The sequence below is a fragment of the Oncorhynchus mykiss genome, chromosome 11 (assembly GCF_057628025.1).
Source record: "Oncorhynchus mykiss isolate SJ-2025 chromosome 11, ASM5762802v1, whole genome shotgun sequence".
In the NCBI taxonomy this organism is placed as follows: Eukaryota; Metazoa; Chordata; class Actinopteri; order Salmoniformes; family Salmonidae; genus Oncorhynchus; species Oncorhynchus mykiss.
In genome coordinates this window covers 58,966,328-58,986,214 of record NC_143032.1, presented here as the reverse complement: position 1 = coordinate 58,986,214, position 19,887 = coordinate 58,966,328, and the positions used below count along the sequence as shown (strand labels likewise).

The window sequence follows — 19,887 nt, the reverse complement described above, 5'->3', positions numbered from 1 at the left end:
GGGAACGCCTACTCTGAAGCACGCATGTGCAATAACTCAATTCGGCCTTGCACCACTAAACAATGCAATTGTTTAAAGCTTTCGCAAAGGGTAAAGTCTACAAAACAGAAAATTGTAGATCAAATGTTTAATCGATTAGTAAATTAGCATCTCACTCCATCTTCTCCCACTGCCGGCCACTGAGTTTCCTCTCACCACCATATTTGGTAATGAGTAGAAACGCCAACAGGATTTCTCAGTTATACATCTGGTGAAATATCTGTACTGACTGACGCGTGCGAACTATGGGGCAAAACAGGCGGGTGGCTTAGATTGTTGACAACATGTAAACTATATTTCTTCGCCGATGTTTATTGAAAACAGATACATTGGCACAATGAGCACTTGTCTTTCAAATACATCGTTACAGTTTTTGGTTACCTAGCAAGTGTATTTGTGCCAAATTAGCATTGACATGAAATCAGTCAAGAAGACATGGTATCAATAACTAGCTGAAACGAGTCACTTACGATTCCCCACATGGCAGTTTGTCATTGTTGGTAGCTATCTGGCCATCCAGAATTACAACTCACGAACTTCTGCCCCATTGAAGCGTGATATTTGTCATCTAACCCATCAGTTCATGCAAGCAAGCGGGAGACGGATGACATGAGACTCAAGAGGGCCCCATCAGACCAACAACTCCTTGAATGGCCTACTACTCCATGAAGTTTGCACTTGTGTCTAAATAAACACTTGCTCAAAACACATTGTTTTACCATAGTGGGTGTACATTACTGTATTTACACCTGGGATATTGTTTTTCAGAAATTGTTGGAATGTGTCTTTAATAACTGGGTGCCGTGGGCGGAGCTCCGAAGTTCATGACACAACATTGACAACAACTGCTTGATCTGGTCGCGCGGGGCAGAAGGAACTGTTCTGGCGCAGGCAGCAGGTATAAATCCAATTACAACGAAGATAGATAGAAATCCTGTCCTGCTATTTCTCAGCAGACATGGAAGATAAGTCTATCATTGAGCAGGAGTTAAGACGACAGACGACTCACGCCATCAACCAAAAGCGGGCAAGTTAAAAACAGCAGAAACAAATGATCAAGATGAATTATACGACCGACTTCTTCAGCGACATATACAATACAGCACCGTATCAGTAAGCTGTTTGTAACACACGCAAAGGATTTTGCCATCGCGTCTAACGGAGTTCTTCCCGCGGACTATTTCTGGAATTCGATCGTTATCATGGAAATGTACACTGACGTCCTACTTGTCACTGCAAATGTTGGATCATTATTCGACAATGTAAGTATTAAACACATGTTTACTTGACTATATACTGTTTTAAGTCACTTTGAATGGCGATTATTATTTTTTTCAGTGGAACAGCGATATTCCTATGTAAGCAGTTAGATCTGCCGGAGAACACTACAAGACCTAATTCTACTGCCTGTAACAACATTCCATAGATTCGAATGAAGACAAATTCAAATCCCACAGTCTGTCTTCGGGCATGCGATCCAATCCACTATTTAAATTGATCATTAATAGGCCTTATAAAGAGTTATTTTTCAACATCAGGCTTTCTTTGACTATTCATTTTCATCATGAAAACCATTATTTATGTAGCCTAAATGGTTTATTTTCAATCGAAAATGTATTTACTTCGTTCGGCCTACAACTGCAATTTCCTCTGCCTAGTAATTCACATTCAACATTTACCGAGTTTTTTTGCGGCATGATTATTGAGGTTGTGTGAGTGTTCTCACATCAGATCCGCGGAGAGAACCATTAAGCAACAACGGGTCCAAGACAGTTTAAATCAAACAGGAAATTGATGGCGTGCAACAACGTCACATTTAAAGGAGAAGTTAACTTGTTTTTTTCGTTTTTTTTTTAGAACTTGATGTTTGACTCACCCTGAAAGTAGTCTATGGGCCAGGATAAACTAGTCTATAGTTCTGTTTTTGATAGGGCAATATTTAGATTTCTGCCTAAATAGATGTAACTATTTTTCATGGCCATAAATAATAACTGGCAATGTAGCATAATTTTTTAGAAAGGTCTAGTCAGGAACTCACCTTTCTGGTAAAAAAAATAGTTTATACATTGCTGAGGTGTACTCACTTTTGAAGACACAAGCTCAAGTACATAGTACATATATTATGAAAAATCATGATTCCCCTATTCAACAAAAGAGGGGCAATAGGGCTTGAAATGACAAATGCGTTCTAAATACAGTAACAATAACATGATAAACAACTTACTATAAGATTTCACCTTTCTTATAACTGTCAAATATGATCATAAAGTACAATATTGGCACCATTTCATATAACTGAAAACAGAATTTTCTCAAACATCCACTGAGCACTGCAGACACCTTTGAAATGTGTGCAGGCTTGTCACAACAGGGCAATTCCATGGTAACGGAATGAGACTCCGATTTTTCACTTAAAATGTATGCCAAACAAAAACCAATGATTTTAAAGTTTAACAAACCATACAGCTCAATGCACAATAACTGCTTTTAACAATTTTCACTGAACATTTTACAAGACACATTTACTGAAATAAATTTGCAGTTGCAAAGTTTTTCGGTAAAATCTCCCTTTAAGTGACCAGATTATTGAAAACCTTAAATATCTGCTTTGAATTAAGATTCAAAGATGTCTGCAGAAAGAATAAGGTGCTAGCTATGACATGACACCTTAAGTTTGAAAAAAATAATATTTTGGTTATTAAACTACAGTAAGGGAAGTGGATTTATACCAAGTAACAGCGGTAACAGAATGTTCTTCATGGGTCCCTGATCTGTACTACACAGAGATGCATAATTATGGATATAAATTTCATTCTCTTCATGGTGATGTATCCTAAATAGGTAGAAATATGCAATATCCTTCTTTGCATATTTGGGTATTATTCCACACACAGGCTATTAATTTAATGAGCTTTGCCACCAAACGACCAAATTTGGTTGGTCTGAATTGGACCAAATATGAACCAATCAAAGACTTCCATGTTTCACTAGTTTGGACATCAAAGTACAGCACACTAGAGCTCAGTATAGTACATTACATCACAGCACAGTAGAGCTCAGTATAGTACATTACAGCACAGTAGAATAAAGTCTAGTTCAAGTCAAATGTTTGACCATTTTAATGGAAAACAATCACAGGAGGGTACTTCATTGTTACTCAGAAATTATTTGAAATTGAGAAAGTCTGCATCAAACCAAATATGGAGTTGATTTCAGTTGTTTTGGACATTACAACATGACATTTAGCAGATGCTTTTATCCAAAGCAACTTTTTCCCCCCTTTTTCATATGGGTGGTCCTGGTGTCGAACCCACTTTCTTGAGTTCCACTGTCTCATATTCCCCTGTCCACGCTCTACCAACTGAGCTACAGAGGACTATCTCTCTTCCATTTATTTTTAGCTAGCGGTGGCAAAAGTTAGCTGAACTTTGTAATGGATGTTTAAGGAACTGAACCATGGATTGCCTTTGCTCCTGGCCCATAGACTATTTTCAGGTTTTGGTACCATCTACCATCAAGTTGTAAAATAGTGCACTTCTCCGTTTAAGTTATTGCAGCGAAAGTGCAGTGCATAACTTTTTCAGTCACCAAGCTCCCTCTGCTTCAGCTACTATATCATTTGTAACCTAGGCTACAGTGTTGGCAATTAGATGTGTTTGCCTATAGCATATTGTTTCAATAACGTGGGCCTAACACCTGTTATTACTGTGTAACAACATATCAAAAACAATGCTGGTACCAGAGTAGGCCTACAGTGTAACAACATATCAAAAACAATGCTGGTACCAGAGTAGGCCTACAGTGTAACAACATATCAAAAACAATGCTGGTACCAGAGTAGGCCTACAGTGTAACAACATATCAAAAACAATGCTGGTACCAGAGTAGGCCTACAGTGTAACAACATATCAAAAACAATGCTGGTACCAGAGTAGGCCTACAGTGTAACAACATATCAAAAACAATGCTGGTACCAGAGTAGGCCTACAGTGTAACAACATATCAAAAACAATGCTGGTACCAGAGTAGGCCTACAGTGTAACAACATATCAAAAACAATGCTGGTACCAGAGTAGGCCTACAGTGTAACAACATATCAAAAACTATGCTGGTACCAGAGTAGGCCTACAGTGTAACAACATATCAAAAACAATGCTGGTACCAGAGTAGGCCTACAATGTAACAACATATCAAAAACAATGCTGGTACCAGAGTAGGCCTACAGTGTAACAACATATCAAAAACAATGCTGGTACCAGAGTAGGCCTACAGTGTAACAACATATCAAAAACAATGCTGGTACCAGAGTAGGCCTACAGTGTAACAACATATCAAAAACAATGCTGGTACCAGAGTAGGCCTACAGTGTAACAACATATCAAAAACAATGCTGGTACCAGAGTAGGCCTACAGTGTAACAACATATCAAAAACTATGCTGGTACCAGAGTAGGCCTACAGTGTAACAACATATCAAAAACAATGCTGGTACCAGAGTAGGCCTACAATGTAACAACATATCAAAAACAATGCTGGTACCAGAGTAGGCCTACAGTGTAACAACATATCAAAAACAATGCTGGTACCAGAGTAGGCCTACAGTGTAACAACATATCAAAAACAATGCTGGTACCAGAGTAGCCCTACAGTGTAACAACATATCAAAAACAATGCTGGTACCAGAGTAGGCCTACAGTGTAATAACATATCAAAAACAATGCTGGTACCAGAGTAGGCCTACAGTGTAACAACATATCAAAAACTATGCTGGTACCAGAGTAGGCCTACAGTGTAACAACATATCAAAAACAATGCTGGTACCAGAGTAGGCCTACAGTGTAACAACATATCAAAAACAATGCTGGTACCAGAGTAGGCCTACAATGTTACTACATAAGTATTTTAGACATGTATAGACTGAAATGTAGTAGACTGATCATGGTCAGCATGGAATTGCCCAGACTTGGGTGTGTTGGGTGTACTCACATTATGCACACTGTGCAGTAGCCTAATGCAATTACCTCTGTTCCCTAGACAACATTTATTGTGAATTGACTTATTTCCTTTCATTCCGAGGAAGGCAGTGACAAACACTGTGAGGCTAAAATGTTTGCACAACATTTTATTTTCTTTGAACTGATTCTGATTTTCCACTAAATCTGGCCAAATATTTCAAGAGACTAGTGGTGGGAACACTAACACTAAGGTAACCTGCCTAAATGACTACCGACCCGTAGCACTTACATTTGTAGCCATGAAATGCTTTGAAAGGCTGGTCATTCCTCACATCAACACCATTATCCCAGAAAACCTAGACCCACTCCAATTTGCATACTGCACCAACAGATCCACAGATGACGCATTCTCTATTGTACTCCACACTGCCCTTTCCCACCTGGACAAAAGGAACACCTATGTGAGAATTCTATTAATTGACTACAGCTCAGCGTTCAACACCATAGTGTCCTCAAAGTTCGTCACTAAGCTAAGGATCCTGGGACTTAACACCTCCCTCTGCAACAGGATCCTGGACTTCCTAACGGGCCGTCCCCAGGTGGTAAGGGTAGGTAACAACACATCCACCACGCCAATCCTCAACACGGGGGCCCCTCAAGTGTGTGTGCTCAGTTCCCTCCTGTACTCCCTGTTCACTCATGACTGCATGGCCAGGTACGACTCCAACACTATCATTAAGTTTGCTGATGACACAACAATGGTAGGCCTGATCACCGACAATGACCGGCCTGACCATGTGGTTCAAGGACAACAACCTCTCCCTCAACGTGATCAAGACAAAGGAGATGATTGTGGACTACAGGAAAAGGAGGACTGAGCACACCCCCATTCTCATCGACGGGGCTGTAGTGAAGCAGGTTGAGCGCTTCAAGTTTCTTGGTGTCCACATCCCCAACAAACTAACATGGTCCAAGCACACCAAGACAGTCGTAAAGAGGGTACGACAAAAGCTATTCCCCCTCAGGAGACTGAAAAGATTTGGCATTGGTCCTTAGATCCTCAAAATATTTTACAGCTACACCATCGAGAGCATCCTGACTGGTTGCATCACTGCCTGGTATGGCCACTGCTCGGCTTCCAGCCGCAGGGCACTACAGAGGATAGTGCGTACTGCCCAGTACATCACCGGAGCCAAGCTTCCTTCTATCCAGGACCTCTATACCAGGCGGTGTCAGAGGATAGCCCTAAAAATTGTCAAAGACTCCAGCCACCCTAGTTGTTGACTGTTCTCTCTGCTACTGCACGGCAAGCGGTACCGGAGCGCCAAGTCTAGGTCCAAGAGGCTTCTAAACAGCTTCTACCCCCAAGCCATAAGACTCCTGAACAGATAATTAAATGGCTACCCAGACTATTTGCACCCCCCCCCCCCCCCTTCTACGCTGCTGCTACTATGCATAGTCACTTTAATAACTCTACCTACATGTACATATTACCTCGACACCGGTGCCCCTGCACATTGACTCTATATAGGTACCCCCTGTATATAGTCAATTTTTTTTGGGGGGGGGGGAAATACCCTTAACTGCATTGTTGGTTAAGGGCTTGTAAGTAGGCATTTCACTGTAAGGTTGTATTCGGCGCATGTGACAAATAAAATTAGATTTAATGGCCAGTGGGGGCCATGCTGAATCTGATGTTTGGTCATGATCTAGAGCTAGGCTACTATGCTGGAAGATTTTATTCACATACTCTGCTTGTAGGCACCAGGAACCCTTGTTGTCACAATTACCTGTAATATATACATTTACCTATCTGTATGATCTTAAGCATCTCAGATACCTTCCCAGCTGACACACTGATAGTGATAAGCTACTGGAAACACTGGAAACACCAGTACACAACACCACTGCCACAGCCTTATTAGTCACATGGTGTGTATTGTGATTTGAGATCATGGAGGCGGTTGCCTTAATGATATGATACTTTGTGTGTGTGGAAATAATAGTAAGGAATCAATATAATATATGAGTAGAGAGTGATTCCTCATGAAACCCAGGACAAAAAAAGGCTAGGATTTGGGGGATTTTCATGAAATGTAAGGAGGAAGAATTGTTGACACAATTGTATCTAAAAGTATAATTGTGAAATATTTGATCAAAGTAGGCATATTTATTACATTTTGGCCTTCCACAAGCTCATTGGCTCATTTATTAGCATTGGTCAGAAAATGTTGCCAGCATGTTATGTAGTTCAACAAGTGGATAATTTTGCTCTTCACTCCAGTCACTTAGTAGCCGAGGCCTACTCCTGACCAAAACCCTGTGACGTGTCTTAATCAATCAATGTGATTTTGTTTCACTGAATCTCTGTCAGTATATTTGGTTAATTCTATGGCGGGGCAAATAAGTGGAAGTGGTGTAGCTCATCTATTTGTTTGCTCATCTGTCACTGATCAGAAACATTTAGCATGTAATAATGTAGCCTAAATCTAGTGTAGGTCTATTATTTTGCTGGGTCGCGTTTAGGAAACTCCACAAGCCTGCGGAGGCTGTGAAATATGACGCAAGTTGTGTGGTAAAAATATAATTTGTATTTGTTATTTCATTATATTCTTAACCTAGTATGAAATATGAGTGTGTTGACTGATCGGGGTAGCCTAAGTGTGTCTTGTCTATTGAGTCCATGCTGCAGCCATATAGTCTGCACAGACCAGTAACATCATCAGTAACATCACCAGTAACATCCCCAGTAACATCATCAGTAACATCACCAGTACCATCACCAGTAACATCACCAGTAACATCACCAGTAACATCACCAGTAACATCATCAGTAACATCAACTCAAAATGTGCCATTCTATTCTTTTGAAAATACATTTTATTAGTCTTATAATGTTTCTTGGGAACTGCCTAAAGAAATTCATGGATTTATTTTTGATGGTGTATATTCTCAATAGATTTATTAAAATAGACGCCCACCCACATCTGCACTCCACTAATACCATTCGTTGCCGGCATGCTCATGGGAGTTATAAAGTATGGTAAAAATGGGCCTGTTTGTAAGGAGGTCATATAAACATTGCCCAATTTGTTTTACAAGTGAAATACCATAAATCCTATCTGAAAGCAGTATCATATTACAGAGCAAGTGGTAAAGCTTCATATGACACCAATGTTTGCTTTGTAACACCAACAGATGGAACACTATGGAGTCTTAAAGGAGGCCTGGGTAAGGCGAAAATGTCATAAATATGCCATAGTCTTTCCACTTCAAAAAGCACAAGAAAGAGGATTTGACACCCACCATCTCAGATTGTTCTGAAATAGTTTCTGTTAGAAACAGATAAAATGAGCATTCCTGCAACATTATTTTGTTGAAATATAATTTGATCTCTGACAAATGAAGCTAATTGATTGCATCCAAATGGGCCATTTTAAATTGATAGGATTCATATAATATTCAATAATTATAGTACCTGACATAGTACCTGTACCAAACTTCTAACAGTGAGCTTTAGACATGTGGAATCCAGAGGAATGGTGAAAAGCCACCCATGGACCCCCTACACCAATCCCACCCCAACAACAAGTATATAGTATCAGTTATCTGTGTCTGACAAGTAGTAGGGAGCTGCGGCTCAAGTATTGATGTATGTAATGTATTCTCAGTGAATTTGGTGATGCGTTCCCCCCCCCCGTTCAGAGAAATTAGTAATTGAAGTTGTTAGCTGTATGTCCCATCCTGCATCCTGATATTACCCGTTTCTGACCACTAGATTGTGCAGTACCTGCTATTAGGTACCTGCTACACGCTTGGCATTCTATCAACCAGCTTCATGCTGTAGTCATCTGGAATGCATTTTAATTAACAGGTGTGCCTTGTTAATTTGTTGAATTTATTTCCTTCTTAATGCGTTTGAGCCAATCAGTTGTGTTGTGACAAGGTAGGGGTGGTATACAGAAGATAGCCCTATTTGATAAAAGACTAAGTCCATATTATGTCAAGAACAGCTCAAATAAGCAAAGACAAACAACAGTCCGTCATTACTTTAAGAAATGAAGGTCAGTCAATCCGGAAAATGTCAAGAACTCTGAATGTTTCTTCAAGTGTAGTTGCAAAAACCATCAAGTGCTATGATGAAACTGGCTCTCATGAGGACCACCACAGGAAAGGAAGACCCAGAGTTGAACACTTTTTTGGTTGGTATGTTATTTCAATGTAGAAAATTGTAAAAATGAAATAAAACCCTTGAATGAGTAAGTGTGTCCAAACTTTTGACTGGTACTGTATATTAGCATTTTCACACGTCATGTTCAAATCATCCTAAAGTATACAACAATAGATTGAGTTACACAATGTTACTAATAGATGGTTTGGATATGAAACGCCCAAATTATTTAGTTACCATTGACTTGAATTGGATTTGTGCCACAAATGCTCAAACGTTAGCATTTGAAACAGTGGCCAGGGAAACAAAACCAAAGCGTGGGTTGTTGTCATACCTTTTCCATAGACTGGAAACTCATTTAGGTCATTTAGTAATTTGCTTTAACTATCCCTTTAACATTGAGAGATTATTTTTTTTTAAATCTAGTGGTCAGAACTTGGTAATATCAGGATGTAGGATGGGGCATTCACCTAACAACTTCAATTTCTCTGAACTGGAGGGGGAAAATACATTACCTAGGATGAAGAAACAATACTCAGAGCCGCAGCGCCATACTTCTTGTCAGACATTGAGAACTGATACTGTATACTCATTGTTGGGTTGGGATTGGTGTGGGGGGTTCGTGGTTGACCATTTCTTTGGATTCCTCATGTCTTTATAATTTTTATAATTTGTTTTGGTCCAAATCGGATGTTCTTTATTTATTGAATATTATATGAATCCTATGAATTAAAATGTCCGATTTTGGCGCAATCAATTAGCTTAATTTCTCAGAGAGTAAATTATATTTGAACAAAATCACGTTGAAGGAATTCTAATCTTATCGGGTTCTAACTACTTAAATAAAGGTTAAATATATATATTTTTTAACTAGGCAAGTCGGTTAAAAACATTTTAATTACAATGGCAGCCTACACCAGACAACGCTGGATCCGAACCAGGGTGTCTGTAGTGATGCCTCGAGCACTGAGATGCTGAGATGCAGTGCCTTAGACCGCTGCGCCACTCGGGAGCCCCAACTACAGAAACGATTTCATAACAATCTGAGATGGTGGGTGTCATGGCTTGCTGAAACAACCCGCCAACTTTGATAAATTATTTTGAAGTTATGCTTTTAGATGCACATGTCAAATATAAGTCAACAATCCTTACTCAAAGACTATTCTATGGATTGCATTATATGAAAACCTCAGTCTTTTTTTTGGTCTGGGTTTTGTGAGGAATCACTCTAGCCCTACTTTAGGTGGTTGTGCTCTGATAAACTCCATGTTCGTTAGTCTTTAGCTTTGGGCTGTGATGTTTGGGAAAAAGGGGCTTGGCTGTCATTGTGACTGAGGGGGAGGGAGGAACTTACACTCATGGAAATTTGGCTCAGGACCATGTTTCCGGTTGCCGTATATGGCACTGTTGAAAACATGTTAGATCCCATTGGCTGGCCTCGCTTTTTAGGGCCTGTTTACACGAAGGAAAAAAGTGAGGGGTCTGCACTGGAAATCAAGGTTTGTTAGGGCTAATGTGTACATTTAAATCAAATCAATGTACATGAAAGTCACCAGGCCATGAAATGAAAGGACATTTTGTTGTTGAGGAGAACAGTATAAATCACCTCTAGGTTTAGAATAATTTTTATGTTGACTGACTTTTCTTTAGAGGGCATGATGTAGCAGAGATTGATGGTTGTACAGGACATGGATGATGGGTCAGGGTCAATTACAGGTTTTTGCTATTAAACATGCCTGGTGTTGTTGCCTCTGTCAGCAGACATCCTGTTGGCACAGTACCGGTATACAGTTAAGGTCATAGCAATGGAAATAATATAATTACCCTGGTCAGAAAAACAGTCAATGTTAGATGGACATAGGGTCGGAAACTTTGCGTTAAATTTTCCATTGGAAGTTAAGCCCTAGAATTTGGGGAATATTGCTTAAATTCATAAAATAAGTTAGCTTATAACAGTGAACCTTTTTTTGTGGGATACACATGGCAATTCTAGGTCTTGTGGCATATTTTGGTTAATCTATCCCCAATTCAATGGAATTGCAACCCTCTGCATGCCCAGTGCATTCTTCCATCACATGTACAGTTGATTCTCAAGATCTTGCACACTAATGAGATGCTATTGAGGCCACTACTACACTGTCTGAGCCAAGGACTACATGCTTTCTGGTAAGTTTTGATTACAATAATGGGTGGGGTGAATATACACTGCTCAAAAAAATAAAGGGAACACTTAAACAACACAATGTAACTCCAAGTCAATCACACTTCTGTGAAATCAAACTGTCCACTTAGGAAGCAACACTGATTGACAATAAATTTCACATGCTGTTGTGCAAATGGAATAGACAATAGGTGGAAATTATAGGCAATTAGCAAGACACCCCCAATAAAGGAGTGGTTCTGCAGGTGGTGACCACAGACCACTTCTCAGTTCCTATGCTTCCTGGCTGATGTTTTGGTCACTTTTGAATGCTGGCGGTGCTTTCACTCTAGTGGTAGCATGAAACGGAGTCTACAACCCACACAGGTGGCTCAGGTAGTGCAGCTCATCCAGGATGGCACATCAATGCGAGCTGTGGCAAGAAGATTTGCTGTGTCTGTCAGCGTAGTGTCCAGAGCATGGAGGCGCTGCCAGGAGACAGGCCAGTACATCAGGAGATGTGGAGGAGGCCGTATGAGGGCAACAACCCAGCAGCAGTACCGCTACCTCCGCCTTTGTGCAAGGAGGAGCAGGAGGAGCACAGCCAGAGCCCTGCAAAATGACCTCCAGCAGGCCACAAATGTGCATGTGTCTGCTCAAACGGTCAGAAACAGACTCCATGAGGGTGGTATGAGGGCCCGACGTCCACAGGTGAGGGTTGTGCTTACAGCCCAACACCGTGCAGGACATTTGGCATTTGCCAGAGAACACCAAGATTGGCAAATTCGCCACTGGCGCCCTGTGCACTTCACAGATGAAAGCAGGTTCACACTGAGCACATGTGACAGACGTGACAGTCTGGAGACGCCGTGGAGAACGTTCTGCTGCCTGCAACATCCTCCAGCATGACCGGTTTGGTGGTGGGTCAGTCATGGTGTGGGGTGGCATTTCTTTGGGGGGCCGCACAGCCCTCCATGTGCTAGACCTCATGTGGCTGGAGTGTGTCAGCAGTTCCTGCAAGAGGAAGGCAATGATGCTATGGATTGGCCCGCCCGTTCCCCAGACCTGAATCCAATTGAGCACATCTGGGACATCATGTCTCGCTCCATCCACCAACAGACTGCACCACAGACTGTCCAGGAGTTGGCGGATGCTTTAGTCCAGGTCTGGGAGGAGATCCCTCAGGAGACCATCCGCCACCTCATCAGGAGCATGCCCAGGCGTTGTAGGGAGGTCATACATGAACGTGGAGGCCACACACACACTACTGAGCCTTATTTTTACTTGTTTTAAGGACATTACATCAAAGTTGGATCAGCCTGTAGTGTGGTTTTCCACTTTAATTTTGAGTGTGACTCCAAATCCAGACCTCCATGGGTTGATAAATTTGATTTCCATTGATCATTTTTGTGTGATTTTGTTGTCAGCACATTCAACTACGTAAAGAAAAAAGTATTTAATAAGAATATTTCATTCATTCAGATCTAGGATGTGTTATTTTAGTGTTCCCTTTATTTTTTTGAGCAGTGTATTTTATGACATACATGATTTTTTGTTAACCAGTAAATAGTAACCTACAGAAAAGTGTGTTTAAATCATTTCTAACTTGTTAACCATTTCTGATGGTTAGTTTTTGCTACCATGTGGGTTTTAGCTTGCTTGAGCCTGCTAACTGAGGAGTGTTAATTCACCTGTTGCCATTCATGTTTCATTTTTATCTTACGAAGGAGTTGTTTAATTTAACTATTTATCTGTACATGGAATTGTATCTGGGTTTTTTTAACATTTTTTTTCTAATCTTTACAGGAATATGCCACAGGCACTTTGATGTTGGGAGACGTTTCACCGCAGCTAATGTTGAAGGAAAAGCTGTATACATTTGCAAATACTGTGCCAAATCATATAATATGTGAAGAATGCAACAAAGATGCAGAATCATCTGGCCCAGTGCATAAAGTTCTCTCCGCACTCACAACAAGCAACCTCTGACAAAATTCCCTCTACTTCTATTTGAGGTATAAAAAAAAAGATGAATCGGACACCTTATCAATAGCACTTTGACTCAATGGAGGAACGTAGTCAGAGAAATGCTGATGAACGTCTTGCTCGAGCTGTGAATGCAACTGGTTCACCGCTGATGCTCACAGGCAATGTGTATTTCTGAATGTCCGTCACCCAGCATACACCCCTCCAACCAGACATGCTTAATATACTAATTTGCTGGATGCAGAGTTCAACAGAGTTCAAGTGAAGGTCAAGCAAATCATAGAGAAAGCAGACTGTATTGCAATCCTCTCTGATGGGTGGTTTGTGGGCAAGGAATAATTAACTACATCTCCACCGCTCAACCAGTATTCTACAAGAGCACAGACACAAGGGACAACAGACACACTGGTCTCTACATTGCAGATGAGCTGACGGCAGTTATCAATAACCTTGGACCACAGAAGGTATTTCCACTGGTGACAGACAATGCTGCGAACATGAAGGCTGCTTGGTCTAAAGTGGAGGAGTCCTACCCTCACATCACACCCATTGAATCTGCTCCCCGAGGACATCATGGCACTGAAAATAATGGATACACTCTACAAGAGAGCCAAGGAAATGGTTAGGTATGTGAAGGGTCATCAAGTTATAGCAGCAATGTACCTCACCAAGCAAAGTGAGAAGAATAAGAGAAGAATAAGAGCGCCACATTGAAGCTGCCCAGCAACGGGTGGTGTTGTCATCATGTTTGACATTCTCCTGTAGGGGAAGGAGTCTCTCCAAGAGATGGCCATATCACAGTCTGCTGATATGGACAGCCCCATCAAGAGGATCCTCCTGGATGATGTATTTTGGGAGAGAGTGGTAAGCAGCCTGAAACTCCTGAAACCTATAGCAATAGCCATTGCATGGATTGAGGGAGACAATTCCATCCTGTCTGATATTCAGACTCTGCTCTCAGATGTAAGAGAAGAAATCTGTACTGCCCTGCCCACTTCATTGTTGCTCCAACCTGAGAAAACTGCAGTTCTGAAAAACATCAAAAAGTATGAAGACTTCTGCCTGAAGCCCATACACACCACAACGTACATGTTGGACCTCAAGTGTGCTGGCAAGAGCATCCTGTCTGGTGCAGAGATCAACTAGGTCTATGGTGCCATCACTACCGTGTCTCACCACCTTGGCCTGGATGAGGGCAAGGTTCTTGGCAGTCTGGCGAGGTACACTTCCAAGCAAGGGCTTTGGGATGGAGATACAATATGGCAGTCGTGCCAACATATCTCATCAGCCACCTGGTGGAAGGGACTTTGTGGATTTGAGGCTCTTTCCCCTGTTGCCTTCATCATCCTCCAAATCCCACCAACATCAGCCACCTCAGAGCGTAACTGGTCCTTGTTTGGGAACACACACCAAAGCACGCAAAAGGCTGACCAATACAAGGGTTGAAAAATTGGTGGCCATCTGGGCAAATTTGAGTTTTTTTGAGTCTTACAACAAGCCATCCTCAACAAGGTTGGAAAGTGACAGTGAAGATGAGGCCTCAGAGTCTGATGTTCAAGAAGTGGACATTGAGGAGGTCCAGGGAGAAGACATGGAAGCCTGAGAGGAAGGCAACCAAGCTTTAGTTTCTAGACTATTATTTTACAGATGTATGTTGAAAACGTTTTTGGGAGATGCGATGAATGAGTCAACTCATTTAATTAAAGTTCAATTCGTAACTAATATTTTACATTTGGTTTCTATTGGAAGGGTTTCATTATTTGCAATTATGTCTACTTATGATAAACATTTGACCTTATGTTTCTGTCTCCCTATGATATGGTAACTATATCCAATGCAAAAGACTTCTACATTTGAAATGGTATTAATACTAATTCCCATATATTCCCGTTAATTCCCACAGAAAGTTTCCACCTAAATGTTCCCCGAGATGTGCAACCCTAGATGGACATACATTTATCTTGGCGTTCTCTACCTTTTAAAGAGCATTGTGTCAATTAATATTGTGTTTGGATCAGAATAGGGAAAGTTTCACTTTCTGTAGCAAACCCTTTCTGTTACTTCGAAAGGACTTCAGATCAAGATCAGAGGGATTTACTAGAGTGCATTGGATCCTTTTGTTTGTCATTTCATATGATCTTTGGGTGGGTTTTCAGGATTTCAAATTTTTACCTTGTTACATCTTGCTGTGTCTGTATAAAATGTTCTACCCTAAGAAACGGAAGAAAATGGAAATACAGCACTGTAATGAAATGTTGGTTCAGACACCAAACCTTCAATAAAATGCTTTACAATTTCAAATTGCAAAGCTTTTTATTGAATCTCAGCATCTGTTAGACCAAACCATTATGTTTTTATGGATGAGTTTCACTGGACAAAGATAATACTGTCCCATGAAGCATGAGGACACATGCAGTTGGGCTTCTTCAGTCAGTATTATGGATGAGCACCCCTCCTGTCAGGTCTCATAGCCTGGGTACGGTGGGCAGCAGCAGTCATTCAGCCATGCAAATGCCCTATGCAAAGCCAGTGTGGTGCTGCTACTACTCTGGCAGGTTGGCCTGGATCAGGCTGGCCCTGGAAAAGACAACACCATCTGTATTCTGGTCTGGCATTGCGGGGAAACACCAAAACACCCCCAGTACTTTGGATACTCAGTTGCTCTCAGGGTTTCCCTGGAAATGTTTCATTGAATAACAGTCATTAACCTCTTGGATGCAATTGCGAAATGTTGATTTCCGCCTAAATAGACCCCCCAAATTAACTGCTATTTGACACTTAGTATATTTGGAAAGATGAGATCTGGGTGATTGAGGAAATTCTAAGAATATAGGAGTTACATAGTTCAGAATACACAAGACCAAGCACACACAAAATAACAGTTATTTTATTTTAAAAGTAATCTAAGTGCTATAAGTGAATTATTGATGCCCAGAGCTGGAAACACATCAGATGGCTTCCACAACATGTGAACAATATCAGAAGAAAAATGGGATTGATAGACCTAACAACTAGAAATGGGCAGATGTTCTAGTAAGTGGTGTCCCTAAACCTTTCCAAAGTGGGAAATGTCTAAACTAGATAATTACAGTGCTATTACATATTCACAATCCCTAAATGCTATTTGTTCAGTATAAAAACACCATATCAACCTCACTCATACATTGTGGTGGTGTTATGGTGTATGCAGGATACATTCAAGTGTCCTTTCAACTGCTTCAAAGTGTCTGAATGTGGTAATTGCACTGTTTTTGCACTCTGGGTGTGCCTAAAAGTTAGTGTTCACTATAAAAAATTCTACAACATCATCCTCTCTCAAATATTGTGGTGGTGTTGGGGGATATCCCATCGTTTTTTTTTTCAACCTCTCCAAAGTGCCTGAATGTTTAGCCTAGGCATATCCAATGTATTGGTCCCACATACAAATGAACTGTTAACAAAAACAATATAAAAGTAACAGAGACATAAAAAATATATATAAGCATGTTTTATCAAACACAAACTTGGTTACACACGTGTCCTTCACTAAGAAAGGTGCAAATATAGAAATAAGCTGAACTATTTACAAATGGCATTCGTGTTCGTTTTACATTCCAGGTGTAGACAATTATATTTCACTTTCAACTTAGCTTGTGCATGTCGTGATAGTCTTTGAAGCAGTCCCTCTCTGCCAGGAAACAAAAAGCAAACTGGCATTTCGGACAGAAGATCAGTCATTTCACCCACCCCCCCCCCCCCCCCATGTGTTTTGTGCAATGCTTTCAGTTCTTCCTTTTCTCTTTTGGCATGTGTGTTGGATACTGGCGCTCACCTTGAGTGGGTGGTATTGTGATGGTTGCTTTGGTCCCCCAATTCAGCCATTTCCAATACCAGCTGCTCTTGGAAGGCCAACTGGGAGAGAGGGTTTTGACCTTTTGCTTTGGTCATCTGCTTGTGGAGAATGGAAGCATTTACTGTTGCAATGTCCACAAAGTAGTAAAAAAAAGTCATACCTCTTCCTGGTCTTGTGGAGGACCTGGTAGTAGCCTATCGGAGCATCAGATAGGTCGACATCCCCCATGCTGGCATTGTAGTCCTTCACAAGAAACAGGAATGGGGACATTCTTCCTTTTTCCCCATCCTTGAGACATGGTTGTTATTGAATGCCTTATGCTGTGTGGTGAGCATGGTTACTTTCCTAGTTTCCTTCCATTTCACAAAAAGCAGCTTTTTAGTCCTGATCCAATGTATGGTCCCCCTCTCTGCTGTCTTTGTCATGTCTTTTACCTTGGTCTTGGGGAACCCGATTCTGTTAGGACGAATGGTGCCACAAACACCATTTTCTTTTTCAAGAGGTCTATGAAAAGTGGATGGAGAACCATCAGACGGGGTGATTGACATAGCAGTGGGGGGTAAAAACCTTGACCGTTGGGGGCGCTTGCTGAGAGGGGTGGCTCCCAAACATCACCATCCAAATCATCTGCATTCTCCACTCTGTGGTGAATAAAAAAAGAAATATTGTTGTAAGACACACAGAATTACAGTTGACAAAATTTACAAAATGACATTACTGTGAGTAAAAAAATAAAAAAGCCTAAACTTTATCTGTACAGTGAGTGATGATGGTGCCGGAGGAGATGGTTTCCGTTTTATGGGCTCCTCACCAATTGTGCTATTGTGTGTGTCTTTTCGCATTATTTGTAACTTATTTTGTACATAATGTTTCTGCCACTGTCTCTTATGACAGAAAAGAGCTTCTGGATATCAAGACAGCGATCACTCACCTCATACTGGACGAAGATTTTTTCTTTAACGAGTCAGACGTGGAGGATTTACTTCAGACACCCGACAAGGCCCAAATCCCCGTCATTCGCATGAAGAAGAGACAGAGATATCGGGGACGTATAACGGGACATTAAAAACTGTAATACCGAACGATGACATAGATAACATACAGCTGGCTGGATTTTCGGTCAATTTGGCAAATCTGACCATAACTATCCTCCTGATTCCTGCTTACAAGTAAAAACAAAAGCAGGAAGTACCAATGACTCACTCAATAAGGAAGTGATCAGATGACGCAGGTGTTAAGCTACAGGACTGTTTTTCTAGCACAGACTAGAATGTGTTCCGATATTCTTCCGATGGCATTGAGTACACCACATCAGTCACTGACTTCATCAATAAGTGCATCGATGAGGTCGTCTCCACAGTGACTGTATGTACATACCCCAACCAGAAGCCATGGATTACAGGCAACATCCGCACTGAGCTAAAGGGAGCGGGACGCTTATAAGAAATCCCGCTATGCCCTCCGACAAACCATCAAACAGGCAAAGCATCAATACAGGACTAAGATTGAATCGTACTAAACCGGATCCGATGCTTGTCGGAAAAGCTGCCCATTGACATGAGCCTACCAGACAAGCTAAATGGCTTCTATGCTTGCTTCGAGGCTAACAACACTGAAGCATGAGAGCATCAGCTGCTCCGGACAACTGTGTGATCACGCTCTCCGTAGCCGATGTGAGTAAGACCTTTAAACAAGTCAACATTCACAAGGCCGCAGGGCCAGACGGATTACCAGGACTCAAAGCTCATCACTAAATGAAGGACCCTGGGACTAAACACTTCCCTCTGTAACTGGATCCTGGACTTCCTGACGGGTTGCCCCCAGGTGCTAAGGTTAGGTAACGACATCTGCCACGCTGATCCTCAACACAGAGGCCCCTCAGGGATGCGTGTTCAGTCCCCTCCTGTACTTCCTGTTCACCCATGACTCCAACACCATCATTTAAGTTTGCTGACGACACAACCTGATCACAGACAACGATGAGACAGCCTATAGGGGAGGTCAGAGACCTGGCAGTGTGGTGCCAGGATATCAACCTCTCCCTCAATGTGCTCAAGACAAGGAGATGATGTCGACCACAGGAAAAGGAGGACCGAGCACGCCCCCATTCTCATCAACGGGGCTTTAGTGGAGCAGGATGAGAGCTTCAAGTTCCTTGGTGTCCACATCACCAACAAACTATCATGGTCCAAATACACCAAGACAGTCGTGAAGAGGCAATGACAATGCTTATTCCTCCTCAAGAGATTTGGCATAGGTCCTCAGATCCTCAAAAAATTATACAGCTGCACCATGAAGAGCATCCTGACTGGTTGCGTCACCACCTGGTATGGCAACTGCTCGGCCTCCGACCGCAAGACACTACAGAGGGTAGTGCGTACGGCCCAGTACATCACGGGGGCCAAGCTTCCTGCCATCCAGGACCTCTATACCAGGCAGTGCCAGAGGTTAGCCCAAAAAATAGCCTAACGACTCCAGCCACCCTAGTCATAGACTGTTCTCCCTGCTATTTCATGGCAAGTGGTACCGGAGAAGGTCCAAAAGGCTTCTTAACAGCTTCTACCCCCAAGCCTTAGGACTCCTGAACAACTAATCAAATGGCTACCCGGACTATTTGCATTGTCACCCCATCCCCATTTTTACGCTGCTGCTACATTCTGTTTATTATCCATGCATAGTCACTTTACCTCTACCTATCAGTACACATTAGCTCAATTACCTCACCTAACCGGTGCCCCAACACATTGACTCTGTACTGGTACCCC

At 41.7% G+C, this 19,887-nt stretch overlaps 1 protein-coding gene across 1 annotated transcript in view; it reads left to right on the top strand.

Moving 5' to 3' along the window:
• The first annotated feature begins 237 nt into the window (after positions 1-237).
• LOC110536033 (inositol polyphosphate-5-phosphatase A) overlaps positions 238-19,887 on the top strand; it is a 44,081-nt gene continuing 24,431 nt past the window's right edge. Inside the window, exon 1 of the mRNA XM_021621538.3 lies at positions 238-1,301. Within this exon, the coding sequence (XP_021477213.3) occupies positions 1,242-1,301 (60 nt within the window). The 5' untranslated portion in view covers positions 238-1,241. The remainder of the gene's footprint in view (positions 1,302-19,887) is intronic.